We start from the raw sequence: 18,137 nt of genomic DNA, 5'->3' as shown, positions 1-18,137 counted from the left end.
TAGCATCACATGCAGGTTTTATTCGGAGCTTAAAAAACACATTGCATTTGTTTGGTAATGGGGAGGTTATGCTTCCTTTTCATAGATCCTTGTTGCAACATCTTTACCCAGAATGCATTTCTGTTGAGACAAAAGACCAACTATTAGTTATTTTAAAACTAGTCTGCCACAAGTGTAACATGTTTGACAACATAAGGTTCACTAAATATAGCTGAGATTTTTGCACCTCAGAACACATTTCCTCACTAGTTCAATTTAATTTGAAGTTGAAATATATTTTAAAGAGTAGCAGTGATTTTAGAGCTGCAAGTTAAATAAAGTTTGCATCAATCACTTACTTCCAACTTCAAGCTTTCCATTTTTAATCTCTCTCTCCATCGTTGTAATCTTTCCATCCCAGCGCTGTTCCTGGATAAGTTTGCCATCCCTCAGGAAGAACTTGGACTAATGAGGAATAAAAACTGAAGTGTAAATATGGTGGCTTATTAATGTGGATCTTGCACATAATTTAATGACAGAATTACCCACCTTTACCTTACGACCGTCTGGTGTCTTCTCATCAAACTCTTCATTCAGCTTGAACTTGATCTTGTGCATTTTGAAAGTGCTTTCAGCCTTTACTGAAATAATCTCTTCATCCTGGGTGACGATCAGATTAGGCTTGGCTAAGCTGGCAGCTACCTGACAACTACCTTTCATACCTATAAACAACCAAATATAACCAAATAATCCAAACCATTAGAAAAACCTGTTCCCTTCCTCTCCTGATGGGGCGCTGCACAAAGAAATATTGAAGAAAAGGGCATAAAAACTTCATGAGAAAAAATGTGCGCAATTTCCTTCTTCACAAAATATAAACAGAAATGGAGTGGCGTCAGATTTTAGCTTTTGTAGGATTCCTCTTCTGTTGTTGGAAAAAGTATACGAGCAGTTTCTCCTGCTAGCATTGTACTCTCGCCTTTGCTTAGATTGTATTTACCCAGAATGCTTTGCGCTATAGTTCATGTCTGGCTTTTGGAGGCTTTGCTGGTCTGCTTGCATCTATATAAACATTCAAAAAACTGCAGAGTTTATGTTAAACTAACCCAAAGGAAGTTTTTTTTGGTGGACTATAGTCCGCTTTGTGAATGCACACAGAACCTAATTTTGGCAACACCACAAGTGTTATTTTTATTGAAAAGTATAGAATATTTTCCTTTTCATTCACTTTGACAAAATGTCAGTCACACCATCCTCTACTGCGCAGCTGATTGAATGTTTGACAATGTCACCATGGACGTTTGCAGACAATGTTCTCTTGTATTAATGACATTAAAGACCGACAAGGCAAAAGTAAGAATAAAATAACTTTATTTTGCTATAAATATATGTACAATTACATTTAGGCCTCTCGCAACAAGCAATAAATTAATTAATCACATGATAAATTAAAAGGAGCAATGATTTCCATTTGCATGATTTGTCATTTTCTCTTTCTTTCTCTTTCTACCAAAAACTGGATGACAAAATTCTTCATTCTCAACTATCCCTATTTTTGAATGACAATTTTGTTTACAGACTTCATAATTAATTTTATTTTTTGTTTCTGTTGCTTTGTTCATTTATTTTGTATATTTAAAATAATGTTAAATGTTAATTAGAATTTACAGTTTATTGATCTTTAAAAATGTTTTCCTGCATTATTATTATGCCATTACCATTACGTTACTTGAAAATGGTCTCAAAACAACATTGTTTATCGCAATAACTTCTGGGGCAATTTATAATACAGCAAAAGTTGTTATAGTGACAGGCCTAGTTATATTATCTGTGAAACTTTCATTAGAAAAGTTTAAATGGGCTACAGCACAAATTTTTATGCAATGGGATTTGGAATAAGACCAACAAGAATCATCTCAAGAATCAAGAAAATGATGACAGACAAACAAAGAATTATTCTTTAGCATTTTAAAAACCTAAATTAAAAAAAAGAATTCCAATAATACAAAATAACAATTAAGGAAGAAGAAGCGCTTCTCAATATAAAACTTATTAAACTAATAAAGTAAGTATAGCAAATGTATGTTAGAGTAGACAGTGTTTACTGCGTGTATCGCTTCTGGTTATGAGCCGCATTTTACTGTTCAATAAAGGTAGATATTTGCATAAAAACTAAGATCCTCAGTAGACTTCATGCGTTCATTAGACGCCACACTGAAGCCTTGGACAAATGAGTTAGGAGTAATTTCACAAGCTAATCCCCATGCCCAGGATGAAATAAAATAAACGACTTGCTGTTCCCCCGTTATGGAGGACCAAATTAAGATGGCTGAAATATTCATTTCCCCTCATTAAACTTTGGCATGTAAAGAGCAAATCTTTCCAAATCCACAGGACTTGCTGTTCTTTATATGAGGTGAAAGAGTAAATGACTTGCTGGGAAATTAATTTGATCCCATGTTATGGAGAAGGGATGGAATATTTAAGATGGCTGAATTATTTGGGTGCCCACTTTACTTTGGTAGATCAAGACCAAATAGTCTCCAAATTCACAAGGAGAGTTATGTATGACATGAGGATTGTACAACCTAATCTGTAATCTACTGGCTAAATGTGGAAGGCTTGTTGATCGGCAACACCACAGGCGTTATTTTTACTGAAAAGTATAGAATATTTTCCTTTTCATTCACTTTGACAAAAAGTCAGTCACACCATCATCCTCTGATTGAATGTTTGACAATGTCACCATGAACGTTTGCAGAACAAACAGAGCAAGCTGGAAGCAGCGTGGCTGAGAGTGCACCGTTATTCTGGAAAAATCTGGAAGAATTAAAAAGATGAATAAATAGATGAAGCTTGGTAATTATATTGTGGGACAAGGAGTGCAGTTTTGTAAACTTGAACATAGAAACCTGAATTTTTAATTGCCTTTCTTGTCATTATAATGGCTAAGATTCTTCGGCCTGCAGCAACTGCGCACACCAGGAGAATTTTTAAATAGATTTACTATAAATAGATTTACAATAATGCATCTCTTCAAGTGATTGAAGAGATGCATTATTGCCATCTCTTGGTTTCTACTTATCATTTCCTTTCTTCTAATTGTCTTAATGAGTCCGGTCTTTCTCAAAAAACAAAATATCTTTCTTTTCCCTCCATCACTATTTAACTAAGTAAACACATTTTCAAACTACAGTTTCCTCTTACAACCTATGTCTTTTCAGTCTCTGGCTCCCCCTTGTGGTTAAAATAAAGAATGTACCACAATAAAAAGTTTCATTTCCTAAAAGTACAAGTGTTACAAAAGCTTAATTTGGTTAACACATCCCAAGTGCCTATAAAACCTGAAAAGTAAATAATTGTAGACATATAAAAACAAATACTTCTGTAGCACATCATACCTCTGACACGCCAATGTCACACGCAACATCAAATTCTTTTCATCTCTTGTGATCCTGTGGCATTAGTGGCATGACACCCATCACTTAAACTTTTATGTAAAATAAACCCCCACTGAATAGGAAAATACCAACAACAAGCCACTGCATTATACTAGCAGATGCGCTGTTAAAAATGTGAATTAATGTTTCCTGGTAAGGAAAGAGAACGTTTTTGGTTTTTGTACCACAATTTTTTGTGGAACATTTAATATCCCACAATCTCACGTTTTATTTTAGTCAAATAAATAAATAAATAAATAAATAAATATAACTTATTTGATTATTTAAATTTGTGATGTAATTCGATTTATGAGTTCATCTAAAGTTAATTTATCTTATCAATCTACTAATTGATAAGCGGGCATTTTCTTAAAAATCTGAGATTTCTCTTGTATTAAGGGGGCCGACCGTCTTTCCATAGCATAAATTACTTAACTTTTTTATAATAAGCTGAATAAAAACAGAAAAACAAACAGAATATTTTTTATATATTTTGTCAGTTGTATTAAACACTGATTGAATAAACAGAAAATGTGGCTCTCTCACATTAAAATTAGACATACTTATAAAACATAACAAAACAGGAACCACTGGGTGGAAAAAAAGAAAAGAATAAACTATGTGAAATACTTACAGCAAGATGTTCATCCAGAAGTACCGTTTGTGGTTGCTCTTGAAAGAATTTTAAAACTTTCAACCCGACTCTGCTCTGTTAAGCAGCTCGGCTGAATGAACGTGAAACTTAGCAGCGTGTCGAATGTTCACAACTCGAAACAGAACCGATTAAAGTGCACTTTGCATCCCACAACGGACTCTTTTCAGACCGTTTCTTCTCTTTATCGGTCTCATATGGCCGCCATCTTTGCTTCTATGTCAACGGCTCCGCTAAAGGATGGCCAGCGGCGCCCTCTTCTGGATGGCGGCCAAACTACAACATTACAGGAAGGTCTAAGTGGCATAAAATACAAGTCTTCATGTTTCAGTATTCCAAAGGCTAAAAGCAACCTCACCTCAGGAAATGCATGCATCAAGCAGATGAAGTCCCATAGGTCTTACGTTCTTGACCATACCATTTAGTCCCCTATGTTTGTAATTTCAATTTTATTTTGAAACAATGGAGGGAGAATGAGTTGAAATGCTGATAAAATGTTGGAAGAATAGAAAATAGTCACTGAGTCCTGGAGTCATCTGAGTTACTACCACCCTCCCTGTTACTTGATGTAGAAAAGAAGACCAATTTATAAAATGTTGATTTTTAAGAAAAGTTGCTCCCTTGCTGCCTGCTCTGTCTCCTCTGAGTCATCTGGGTCACAAAGAGAAATGTCTTCCTGAATGACGCATCTTCTTCAAAGGCGTACTCTCCTTCCACACGGGAGATGATGAGATTTAGTGCCTCTTGTGAAACATTGCTGCCATAAACTCAGTCACTGAAGTTACAGCTCAGATGTAGGAATGCAGCCACTCCTATGCACTTTTAGTCCTGCACTGTTTCGAAATCCCTCCGCGACTCGTCATATTCCAGTAAGTTACTATCCCTGCAAGACGGTCACTTAGTTTTCTGCAGACTTTCAGTGTTTCTAAAAGTAAAAGTCGCAAAAAGTGTGTTTGCGTTGCTTGTTTTTTGTGTTACCTCACAATTACTTGTTCAAAACAGTTGCAAAGATCAGCAGAAAGAGACAAGAAAGATAAGTTGAAGAAGTCAAGCTAAAATTTGCATAAGAAGCTTGTGTCAGTGTTAAATCAATTGTTAAAATGTGAAACTGCAAGCAACGAAGACAAAAAGAAGTAGAAAATGAAGCCAAAAATTGCATTTGAAGTTTAGGTCAGTGTTAAAACAGTTGTTGAAATGCAAAATGAAATGACAAAAACTTTAAAACAAGAAATACCAGCAGATAAGCTGAAGCAGATGTAGCAAACGCAATGTTTTTACTACATCAACTTCTTCTTTGCAGAAAGATAAACACTTTTTGAAGTGTAAAAAATTGGTAGAAACTTAGTAATTTTAGCTAAACAATAGTAGATATTAAAAAACAAAGGCTAGTGACTTTAAACCTTGAATGGAGTCCAGGTTAAAGAAGGTAGCTTTCAAAAAGTGCAGAAAATATCAACGTTTTCAAGACTTTCAATTCACTTTAATGGGCCAATGAGCAGAGTATTACAATTGAATCATGACAATTTATTTTTTGTCAAGCGTCTTTTTTTTTTAATGGAAAATCTTTTTGAAACAAAGAGGTAGTGATTTTTTTTGGTTCCAATTATTTTAGAAAGGTGACAATATTGTAAAAGGCTAAAATAAAAGGTTAAAAATAGCAAAGAAGGCAAAGTAGGCCAGCCATCGTTAAAAAAAAGGTACAGAAGCAGCTATAATACCAACATTTAATGCTAATAAATAACTATTGAATAATCAAGAATAATAAAACAAACAAATAAATAAATAAATAAAGCGAAATGGGAACACAATTGACAAATTCTTTTGGCATTTTGTTTTTATATGAAGAATATCACTACAAATTAAAACTTCTGCCGTTTTTTTGTTGTATTTCAACAAATGCAGATACAACAAAGATTGTCAGAAATAATCTTTTGTTTCTGACAATCTTTCTGCTTCATATCTGAAGCAGAAATGCTTTTACGCAGAAGTTTAGCACGATATTCTGACGGTCCTCCTGTTTTCTTTTCCTCAGCGGAAAAATAAGTCCGTGTCTCCGTGAAGGGGGAAATGAAAACCAGGTTAAGATTTCCAGCCTTGCAACAACCTGGGCATCTTAATAGTTTTTTGGACTCGAGATCAATTGGGTCATGTGGGAATTTCCTCCTCCTTCGCAGAAAGTCTCTTTACGCGCACTGACGGACACTCCCCCGACGCAGCTGAAGGAGCCGCTCCGGGAGACTCATATCCGCGGAAAGGTGTCGGTGTCATCCAGAGAGAAAAAGAAGCTGAACGGTAAGTAATGTCATCGTTTTTCTTTGTATCAGTATAAAAACAGAAGTCTGTGGATCAACTAAATCCATATTAACTCAGATAAACAGAGATATATAAGTAGACGCAATAAAGTCGAGCTCTCCTGACTCAGAGTAAGTCATTATTTGTAATGACTGTTTATTCATGCAGACGTTTGGCGTCGTGATGTTAATTTCTCAAGAGCTACCTCAAATGTCTTGAAACCGAAGCAACGCAGTTTGTCTTAACTTTTACTTTGGGGGTATTGCGCCTAGAATACCTGATTGTTTCACTGTTTTAACCCACAAATCAACCAAGTTATTGGTTTCAGCTCAGAACAGAAGCAATATCGGTCAAATTTATTATCTAAAAATGAAGTAAACATTGCTGTTTGTTAAAGCTAAATATGGATTTATTAGAGCATAACACCAGACACAGGGTGTCTCATAGCATTTAAAAAATGTAAAGGATCAACTCAAGCATAAGGTTATGACCAGTGGCAGGCGGAGACAGAATAAAACATGAATTAAATTACTCACAGGTTCTGACAGGTTTATTGGCAGAAGTCGGAACTGTGATTTTTTTTTGTGCAAAATTCACCACTAAATTATCGCTGCAGTGTCTTTATAGCACCACACATTTGATCACATTTGGTTTGAGATATGACTCAACTACTGCATCTCACTGCATGTCAGGTTAGCCAAAAGAAAAGTCCAGGAAGTTGAGAAAACAGATCACTACCTTTTGGATCACAAATAAGGAAAAAGATGCATAAAGTTAACAAAGGCTCGAGTGACTCCATCACACCTGCAGGACTTGGTGGCTGAAGTTTCAGCTTTAACATTGAGGCACATGCTAAACGCTAAAGCATGAAACAAATCTCAAAAGAACGCCATGCCTGTAGTGAAGCATGGTGGTGGCTTTGTGATGCTCTGGAGCTGCTTTGCTTCTTCTGGCACTGGAATGTTACAGCATGTGGAGGACAAGATGGATTCAAGCATCACAGTGGGAAAATATCCCGCTCTCTGTGAGGAAGCTGAAGCCGGGGAATTACTGGACCTTCAGACAGGACAGTGATTTCAGTGACTAATACTGTCTTCTCATTAGCATACATTTAAACTATAATATGGTATGCCTACAGTATATTTAGCAGTTTAGCTAATGAATTTTTTTGGCCAAGAACTCATGGCCAAAACAATTCAAGACTCTTACTCATATAAGACTCATGTAAGAGTCTTGAACCTCTTTATCCAGGTACTGAAAATTGTTTACTTTACTTTACCTCTGCATTGTCTGTGACTAGTGGACCACATTTTAAGAAACAGTCCAATTTTAAAGGAGCATTCAAAAGCTATACACAGGGTTTCTGTAAGGTTTTAAAAAGTAATCTTAAATATTCCCTGATTTTACACACTATTGGTTTTAGCTATCTCTTGTAATGTGCTGTCATTTACAGTGTTGTATAGTAACGAAGTAAAAACACTTCACTACTTTACTTAAGTATATTTCAGAGTACTTCATACTTTCCTCGAGTATGAACATTTTGGATGACTTTCACTTTTACTTCACTATATTTCCGAACTTAATTGCGTACTTTTACTCCGATACATTTTCAATGTGTGGTTTAGTTACTCGTTACAAAAAAGCGAGAGAGAGAAACAAAGTGTTTTGACCCCACCTACTGATTGACTGCAACAAAGTTGGTAGCCTGCTTGCCTGGGCTTGTTCATCACCACCAACAGGATACACCTGTTTCGCTTCTCCCATTAAACACAAAGCAAGTCTCGCAATCAGCAGCAGCCACATGGAGGAGGAGACGGAGGCCACAGCGACTGCTGGTGGCTCCAGGGGAACCACCAGCTGGTGATGAGAGCCCATGGCCTTATTTAAACACAATACACTCTTTCATGGGTGTTAAAGATTTTGTCGTACCGCATGCAGTTTATGTTATTCCTGCCCGAAGATGTGGAAATTCTATCTTACAAAAACTCCCCGTCCCACTTGAAGAAAGACATCGAGGTAACTTCTTATGAAATGGTTATAATCCTCCTGTGTCAGTAACTATAGCTTGGTCACTAGGCACTATTGTGAAATCTTGAGCATAACGTTACCTGTATAAATGAACTTTGTTTGGCATCGTTTCAGTTCCATACGTGGTGTATTTAGCTGAGGCCTAATGTTGACTGTAGCAGGCTACCTAGACTCCTCTGTTCAAGGGGGACAGAAGCCATAGCGACAGCAATTTAGACTAAATTTAACGAATAATAATCAGTTGTAAAGCAGGTTAAGTTAACCTTGTGCTATAGGTAAAGCACCTAATTTTCTTAACTAAACGATGCCTGCAGGTTTATCTATTAGCAGGTTTAATTTTGCCTGCACTTGGTTGTGTACATTATTTTAAGTGTATTTGACAAGTTTACCAAAATATAAAAAATGTCATTCAAACTGCATTTGCCTTGTTTTACTTTTTACTTGTACTTTTCAATACATTACTTGAGTACATCCATTTTTACAGTAATTTCCATACTTGAGTACAAGACGTTTCAGATACTTTAAGACTTTAACTCAAGTAACATTTCAGTCAGTGACTTGGACTTTTACCAAAGTCATATTTTGGAGAGGTACTTATACTTTTACTTGACTCTGAGATTTCAGTACTTTATACAACACTGGTCATTTATTTATAATTTTTTTGATCAATTCCTGTAGATAAGAATTGGTGTTTTGGGGTTTTAGATGGATAATTCAGGTGTTATTATGCTGTGACAAAACTACAAATCCCATTATGCAGGAAACTAATAAACTCCATCAAATTTGTGTCCAGGCATCATAGCTTTCCTGCAAATCTACAAAAAAGAACAACGGCCCTAAAACTGAATCAAATCTGTCAATAAAACCAGTTTTTTTCTTGTTATAGAATAGTACCAACCCCTTGATCATGATCATCTCTATTTCAAGCTCTTTAGAGATAGTTTGAAATAGAAATACAGAAACGTCCCGCTAAGCATTCTGGGAAACAGTTCCCACTCCTGTCTTTTTCTTCTTTCAGTTTTTTAAGTGCTGACATAAAAACTCTAGTTTATTCAGCTAAAATTAATAACATAATTTGCTGCTAAAGTAGATTTCATGTCTTTCAGTCCCAACATTTACCCAGTAAGTTTTAAAAAGGGAGTCACTGTCAGTTTAAACGTTTTGTTATGGTTTAAACAGCGAGTTTTAAGTGAGTAAGCAGTGAGAAAACAGTGACTAATTTATGAAACTATGATTTTGACCCGGCAGAGATGAACTCATCCAACTTGGTGGTTTCCGATTCTCTCTAACAAAACAGTTGATGAATGGGGGAGAAAATGAAAAATGCACATGAAGACAATGTTACCATTAAATGTTTCTTGTTGTTCAGAGAGTGAGCTGTACTCACAAGGCAGAACATAACTACTGCAGTCATACATCATTGATATTGAACATTATCTAAGTTTGATGTCATTTCATAATTAGCGAACAAAATACCTATTAAAATTATGCATGTATTGTACAATGGCTCCAAAAGTCCCCACAAAAGTATGTGACACAGTAATCAGTTGTTTAGAAATGTTTAACACATTTTTTTTATAAAAGGGAAAAAAACTTTGTAGATTTTTTTCCCTGATTGGAAAAAAATAATTTTTGCTAACATTTTGTCACAGTCAGTGTTTCAGACCAAATAGCTACACTGATAAAAACAACCAATTTGATCAACTCAATTTAATTGATGGCAGATTTTTCATCCTATAAATTGAGGCAAGTTAAACCAACGACACAAACATCTAGACAATGTAACTTAACTGAGTCGGTTAAACATATTTTAAAAAAGTATCCTTTAAAAGGAAATATTTTTTGAATAATTATGGTGCAAGTCTATATAACGTAATTCAGCAATTCTGTTTTTTTAATCAACATCCATGTGACATGGTCAAAATAACCTTAAAATGCTTAGAAAAAATTTTGCTTTCTAACATTTAAAACTAACCTCAGTTGTAAAAAGTGAAAGCTGAAAATAAATCTTTATACTGAAATATATTTTTTGATGTTGTCCATGTTGAATGTGGGATGAATAAGTCTGACAGAGATGACTAAATACATTTATTACGCAATCCAAGTAAACTTACAGGTTAGGCACGTCCAAAATTTAAAGATTTAGTGAGTCAAACATTAGAGTCTGTGTATATTTTATATCTTTAAGCTGCATTTTTAAAATCAGATTAGAATAGTTAGTATATATTTATGTTTATATTTTAGCAAAATATGGTTGCTAAAATACAAGTATATAATCTTTGCTTTGCAGCAGTGATAATCTGTTATAATCAATAAAGTTCACAACCAAAGTGTGACATGCAGTGTGAATAATTTACATCCTCTGGTAGAGTTTCCGAGGTGGAAAAACACAAACTGCAATTTTCACATGACATTGAGAAATAGTACTGGCGTCACAGAACGCTATGAAGGAAAATGTTGTGTCACCTTATGGAAATAATTCTAGCATGTTATCTAATACAGTTCATGTCATTCTTAACCCTTCTCAAACTGCCTGTTTGGAAGAATCTCCTGAAAGTTTTAATAATTTCCTAATGTTTTTACTGAAACAGGTTCCAACACAAAATAACAACAAACCATGAGAGAAGAAAAATGTTTTGGTTTACATTCTTTGGAAATTGTTCTGCGCGGGTATATAAATTTACAAGTCCAACTGCACATTAGCAAAACCCAGAATCTGAACTTAGCAGAAATAAAATAATTATTATTGGAGATCAGATAACCGGAGGGTAAACTGATGCATCGTGCCATCCTGCTTCCTTCTCAATTAATAGAGGTTAACAGCCAGATTCACTTTTCCTTTTGCAAGAAATTAGACGAGTGGTAAGAACGCTTTTCAACAAATTTCTGTTTTTTTGAACACCACAACCACTTGGAGGTTTTAATGCTTCCTCTTGTAATTCTGTTTTAGTGCCTGGTATTGTAATAATTTGATGGTTGGTTTTCTGGATTGAATCCCTTGGAGGTTTTATCATAAATATTGGATGATATCAGGGAAGCGTGCTACAATGATCCCACATTTCTTTGACTACATCAACTTCCTCTTTTCTTTCCCATGATTTCATTTTCATTTTATTTATGGTGTGTTTCAAGAGCAAACACACAAATCAAAATATGTGACTTGTATGTAGAATGTGAATCCAGGACAATTTAAATATGATGCAACGACTATTGCGATTTGATATATCGCTTTGGTCCGACTTTGATAGTAGATAATCTCTGTCTGATTTTGGGTTTAGTCTCAGAAGTAAACCATATGTTTCACTTTTGAGTAAAATTTCAAATGTGTGAGAGTTTGTGTTGTACCGTCGAGAAATAATAAAGAAGTTGTGTTAAAGGAAAAATGTTATTGACGATAGTCAATAACAGTTTTGAAACTGAACCTCAAAAAGATGCTTTTTGAGGTTCAGTTCTAGTAACCTCATAGATTGAAAAGATTAAATGTAGCGAAGTGCACAGTTAGACAGGAAGGTATACAGCACAAATGTGTCGTCTTTATGTGGTTAGCTGAGTAAAAGAAGAAAGAAACAAAGTCTGCATCCTGTCAATGATGATAAGTTACCAACATTTTGTACGTAAAAGCCTTTCTCTGGAATTTAAAAAGAAGATCAGTATCATTATGTATCATTTAATGTATTCATGCAGTATATACAGTGGTGTGAAAAAGTGTTTGCCCCCTTCCTCATTTCCTGTTTTTCTGCATGTTTGTCACACTTAAGTGTTTCGGAACATCAAACCAATTTAAAAAATAGTCAAGGACAACACAAGTAAACACAAAATGCAATTTGTAAATGAAGGTGTTTAGTATTAAAGGAGAAAAAAAATCCAAACCATCATGGCCCTGTGTGAAAAAGTGATTGCCCCCTACACCTAATAACTGGTTGGGCCACCTTTAGCAGCAACAACTGCAACCAAGCGTTTGCGATAACTTGGAATGAGTCTTTTACAGCGTTCTGGAGGAATTTTGGCCCACTCATCTTTGCAGAATTGTTCTAATTCAGTTACATTACAGGGTTTTCGAGCATGAACAGCCTTTTTAAGGTCATACCACAACATCTCAATAGGATTCAGGTCAGGACTTTGGCTAGGCCACTCCAAAGTCTTCATTTTGTTTTTCTTCAGCCATTCAGTGGTGGACTTGCTGGTGTGTTTAGGATCATTGTCCTGCTGCAGAACCCAAGTTCGTTTCAGCTTGAGTTCACGAACAGATGGTCGGACATTCTCCTTCAGGATCCTTTGGTAGACAGCAGAATTCATAGTTCCATTTATCACAGCAAGTCTTCCAGGTCCTGACGCAGCAAAACAGCCCCAGACCATCACACTACCACCACCATATTTTACTGTTGGTATAATGTTCTTTTTCTGAAATGCAGTGTTCCTTTTACGCCAGACGCAATGGGACACACACCTACCAAAGAGTTCCACTTTTGTCTCATCGGTCCACAGAATATTTTCCCAAAAGACTTGGGGATCATCAAGATGTGTTTTGGAAAAATTGAGACTAGCTCTAATGTTTTTTTGCTCAGCAGTGGTTTTCTTCTTGGAACTCTGCCATGCAGGCCATTTTTGCCCAGTCTTTTTCTGATGGTGGAGGCATGGACGCTGACCTTAACTGAGGCAAGTGAGGCCTGCAGTTCTTTGGACGTTGTTGTGGGGTCTTTTGTGACCTCTTGGATGAGTCGTCGCTGCGCTCTTGGGGTGATTTTGGGCGGCCGGCCACTCCTGGGTAGGTTCACCACTGTTCCATGTCTTTGCCATTTGTGTATAATGGCTCTCACTGTGGTTCGCTGGATTCCCAAAGCTTTGGAAATGGCTTTATAACCCTTTCCAGACTGATAGATCTTAATTACTGTCTTTCTCAATTGTTCCTGAATTTCTTTGAATCTCGGCATGATGTGTAGCTTTTAAGAATCTTTTGGTGGACTTTACTGTGTCAGGCAGCTCTTATTTAAGTCATGTCTTGATTGAAAACAGGTGTGGCAATAATCAGGCCTGGGTGTGGCTAGAGAAATTGAACTCGGGTGTTAAAAACCACAGTTATAATCTATTTTAACGAGGGGGGCAATCACTTTTTCACACAGGGCCATGATGGTTTGGATTTTTTTTCTCCTTTAATACTAAACACCTTCATTTACAAATTGCATTTTGTGTTTACTTGTGTTGTCCTTGACTATTTTTTAAATTGGTTTGATGTTCCGAAACACTTAAGTGTGACAAACATGCAAAAAAACAGGAAATGAGGAAGGGGGCAAACACTTTTTCACACCACTGTATATACTGCATTCATACAGATTTGTTTTCATTTTGCAGCTGTGACAAACAAACTCAAAAATATTATTCTCTATAAAAGCAGCTGCAGCTAACGTGATTCAAAAGAAATATCAAGACTCAAACTATTCACATTTCAATTGAAATGAGATGATTAGTGGTGCAAATCACTATTAAATTCAAGATTTTGTTAAGTTTATTATGTTAACGTTAATAAATCACAAATACATGTTTAGATGAAGACACAAAAACTAAAAAGAAATTAGCAACATAAATGTTTAAAATGCTAATTATAAATCTAATAATTACAGCAACAATAACACTAAGAAATTAGGCTTTATCATAATAAAAATAATAAAAGGTTAGAAAGTCAATAGAAATATGTTTCTATTCAGATGCAAATGTAAAATTATATATTTGTTTCAAACAGAACCCATATTTTTAGTTGTGAGAGCAAAAAGCATTCTAGGAAAAAACAGTTTTAATCTATTAGAGCACATCTGCTTGATTGAACAGCTACTATTTCATCTCTCGATTATTAGCGTTGACCTCTGGCTCCTTCTGTTTGCACGGCCCTGACTCATAACCAGAAAGTCACTTTCCTCACTGTCTTCTCAACATTTTTAGAACTTGCTGACATACTTAACTTTCACATCCTGAAAAAAACCTCAAAATAACTCTCGAACCAGTTGCTGTTTTACTCTCTTGTCGTTGAACTGCTTCATGCTATTCATGTTCTATTTTCTCTCCCTCAGGTAGAAACGATGGGTACAGAGACCAGCTCGACCTTTCTGGATTCGGAGTTTCGCTACATGCTCTTCCCAGTTGTGTACAGCATCATCTTTATTGTGGGCTTCTTCTCCAATCTTTATGTGCTGTTCGTTCTGCGGTGTCTCCGTGAAGCAAAGGCCATGGGAGAAATACGCATCTACATGACCAACCTGACCATCGCTGACCTCCTTTTTGTTTGTTCGCTACCCTTCTGGATTGGGTACTACAGGCGTAAGGGGGATTGGGTCTTCCAGGATTTCATGTGCCAGCTGGCAGGATCGTTATTTTTCATCAACACTTACGGCACCATCCTGTTCCTCGGAGCGATCAGCCTCAACCGGTACTGGGCGGTCTCTCGGCCTTTGGACGCAGCCTCGTCGGACCACAGGCGTCGTGGGATCATCGTATGTGTCGTAATCTGGGCGTTTACCATTTTATTGTCAATCCCCTCCTTCACTTCACCGGGTACCAACGATGATGGAAATGTAACTCGATGCTTCGAGGGGTACCACAATCAAACGGAGGACGAGAAGAGGAAAGTGGCAACTACGCATTTCGTAATAATCGCGATGTTTTTTCTTGTGTTTTTTCTTGTTGTCGTGTGCAATTTCCTTATTGCCCGAAACTTACTTTCTCAGAGTACACCTCAGTCAGTGGCTTTCTCTGACACAATCAAGTCCAACAGGACGCTTACGTCTACGTTTAAAAGGCCCAATAAGGCCAGAGGGGTGAAGAGGAGGGCTCTCCAGCTGCTCCTGGCGGTGGTGGGGGTGTTCGTGTTGTGCTTTATGCCCCACCACGTCGTCCAGGGCCCCTGGGTGCTGGCTGTGCTGGATATAAAGGAGGGCTGGGGCCACATAAACTGGAGCCAGGACACACGGCAGGCACTCAACGACGCCCATCAGATCACTTTGGTTCTGATGGGCGTCAACTGTATCCTGGATCCTGTGGTGTATTTCTTTGCCACAAGGAAGTTCAGGAGATTCATTGTGGAGCACATCAAAAAGTTATCTAGAGGGGAGGCTTGCTCCCACTCAGCGAACATCCAACTATCCATGGACAGCAGGAACCACAGCCAGAAACTTCCGAGTATCCAGCCACAGCCGGGCGAGGAATAACTCATTGATAGACACAAGAACACATGAGAACGGGTGTCTTTATTGGGACGTGTCTCATACTGAACTGGACTTTACTGATTTTGTTTACCTTTCTGTTGAGTTTTAATGTTTGCAACTTGTTCTTTTTTTTATAGTTCCTTCACACCAAGCTTCATTTGACCAAATACCTAATATCTGTTTTTCTACTTATTTTTTGTAATTTTCCATATATTTTTGAACATTTTCATATGTTGTTTTTTTGCCTTTGCCTTGTGTCTTCTCATACTTTGGTGCAATATTCTAACTGTTACTGTTACTGTTACTTCACTGCCAGGCACTGAATCTTGGCCCACATTTGGGTTCGCTAAATGTATGACTGCAGCCGTAAAGCAACAATCAGATAACAGAAAAATGCTCCTGGAATGTAAAAAGCTGCTGCTTATTAATTATTTTTATTTAGACTTGTCTATCAGCATGTCTTATCTCTCTTCAATTTTTTATTTTATTTTATTTTATTTTTATTTTTATTTTTTTAACCAATTTTAATCTTTTCTTTGTTGTTGTAACAAGCTGCAGCTGCAGCTATTAAATTTCCACTGAAATGTTCCAACCTTGAACCTTGAGCGCAGGCTGTTGCCAAAAAACTGCACAACTAAGGTTTTCTGTTGATGGAAAAAGTTTTGTGTTTTTCTACTTTATTATTTAAGTTAATAGTGTAGTTCTGGTTTTACTATATCTTTTAAAAGCATTAAAACTCCTTGAATTTGTTGTATTATAATCACAAGATGTAATGTATTTCATTGGAATGCAGATGGTACAGATTGTCTCTGATTTCAGACCCCTGTGTGGCAATGGTTTGTAGCAGCAGCTTTCACTCCAACTAAAACATTTGCTTCTTGTGAAACAGCCACAAGAATGAAATCCCCAGAAGGTGCTGAAGAAAGCTGACGGGTAAGATGGAGTTACAGGAAGTTTAAGGAAGGTGAAAATAGTTTATATGGAGCAATGATGAGGAAGGGGTGACTGAACTCGGGGATTGTTTTAAAGAAAACCCTAAAACATACGGCAATGATGTTTATATTCCCTTAAACCAGATTCCTGTGGCTTCGTTTGATGCATAATTTATTTATGTAGAGTGTAATTTATAAGAAAAGCAGCACTGTGTTTGTGAAAAATCTGTCAAATTTGAAAAAACGACTGTTGCTAGAGTGCGCACTGTGGCAGTTGAAGAATTCGGTCATTGGATTACAATGTAAACCTGAAAACAGCCAAACAGTGTTTTAATCATCAATGATATTGGAAGGAGATCATCTGTGAGCATCAATTTTTACATCTTAATTGGATTTCGGTCTGGACTTTGACTAGACCATTATATCACCTAAAATGCTTTGATCTAAACTATCCATTGTATCTCTGGCTGTATGTTTAGGGTCATATTTAATTTCCTTTTGGGATTAATAAAGTATTTTTGAATTTGAATTTGAATAGTCCAGCTTTAAGGTGAACTTTCCCTTCCCTCTCCTGCATTTTGCAGCTCCAACGGGTTGTTTTTGCCCTGTATTTACCTCCATCCATCTGAACATTTCTATCCCCTTGGCATGGTGCTGCAAACACCACACTTTACTTTGGGTATGCTCAGTTTAGGTGGACCAACATATCTTGGTAGTTTTGCAGTTGTGACATTCTCTTTCCGCTCCTTAATCTAATCTTGGTTTAAATTTCTCTACAACTTCCTCCTTGAGCTGGTTGTGGTTCCTTGGTCTTCATGATCCTGTTTGGTCCCAAATGTTCTCACAGAACAGCTCGACCTTTTACTAAATTACACTCAGATGGACTTTATTTATTGTACAATGACTTTTGAAGCGTGAATTAAGGCATGCTGTATGCTTCAGTTTGTCTCTAAGTAATTTGAAACCATGTCTCATTTCCCATCTGCCAGTGCTATACATGTTCTGTGGCTATAATGTGAAAACATGTGAAATAGTTCAATGGTTAAAAACATGTTTGTAAGAGATTGTACATTGGTAACATGCTAATAAAACTATGCACATTAACGTCACATGTTATATTTAGTTGCTGCGTTCTGCAGTATTTTTGTTCTTCCTTAGAATGTTGAAGTTTTATAAACAGAAGGACATAAAAAATACAGATCTGGAAAAAACTAAGAGCCCACTGTACTGAACCCCATTGAAAACCTGCTGGTTATTCCACCAAATATTGATTTCTGAACTCTCGCTAAGTTAAAACATTAGTATCGTTGTTTCTAAATTGATATTTGAGGTCTGAAAGCACTGCATTTTTTTTTGTTATTTTGACCATTTCTAATTTTCTGCAAATAAATGCTAAATTTTTGCTTGGAATTTCGGAGACATGTTGGCCATTTCTATCCCCTTGGCATGGTGCTGCAAACACCACGCTTTGCTTTGGATATGCTAAGTTTAGGTGGACCAACATATCTTGGTAGTTTTGCAGTTGTAACATTCTCTTTCCGCTCCTTAATCTAATCTTGGTTTAAATTTCTCTACAACTTCCTCCTTGAGCTGGTTGTGGTTCCTTGGTCTTCATGATCCT

The 18,137-nt window shown here is 36.6% G+C and overlaps 2 protein-coding genes across 2 annotated transcripts; one reads left to right on the top strand and one right to left on the bottom strand.

Moving 5' to 3' along the window:
* Positions 1-4,710, bottom strand: LOC111612144 (fatty acid-binding protein, adipocyte-like). Its single transcript, XM_023352267.1, has 4 exons — positions 4,054-4,710; positions 529-775; positions 339-444; positions 1-120 (listed from the first exon to the last, which is right to left on the bottom strand). The coding sequence occupies exons 2-4, from the start codon at positions 697-699 to the stop codon at positions 104-106; spliced, it is 294 nt and encodes a 97-aa protein (XP_023208035.1). The 5' UTR covers positions 700-775; positions 4,054-4,710; the 3' UTR covers positions 1-103.
* A 1,397-nt stretch (positions 4,711-6,107) lies between these two features.
* On the top strand, positions 6,108-17,620 carry ptafr (platelet activating factor receptor). Its single transcript, XM_023352253.1, has 2 exons — positions 6,108-6,363; positions 14,454-17,620. The coding sequence occupies exon 2, from the start codon at positions 14,463-14,465 to the stop codon at positions 15,585-15,587; it is 1,125 nt and encodes a 374-aa protein (XP_023208021.1). The 5' UTR covers positions 6,108-6,363; positions 14,454-14,462; the 3' UTR covers positions 15,588-17,620.
* The last annotated feature ends 517 nt before the right edge of the window (positions 17,621-18,137 follow it).

Source organism: Xiphophorus maculatus, chromosome 19 (assembly GCF_002775205.1).
Source record: "Xiphophorus maculatus strain JP 163 A chromosome 19, X_maculatus-5.0-male, whole genome shotgun sequence".
NCBI lineage: Eukaryota > Metazoa > Chordata > Actinopteri > Cyprinodontiformes > Poeciliidae > Xiphophorus > Xiphophorus maculatus.
The sequence above is the reverse complement of the archived record's forward strand: the minus strand, read 5'-3'. Positions and strand labels throughout refer to the sequence as shown.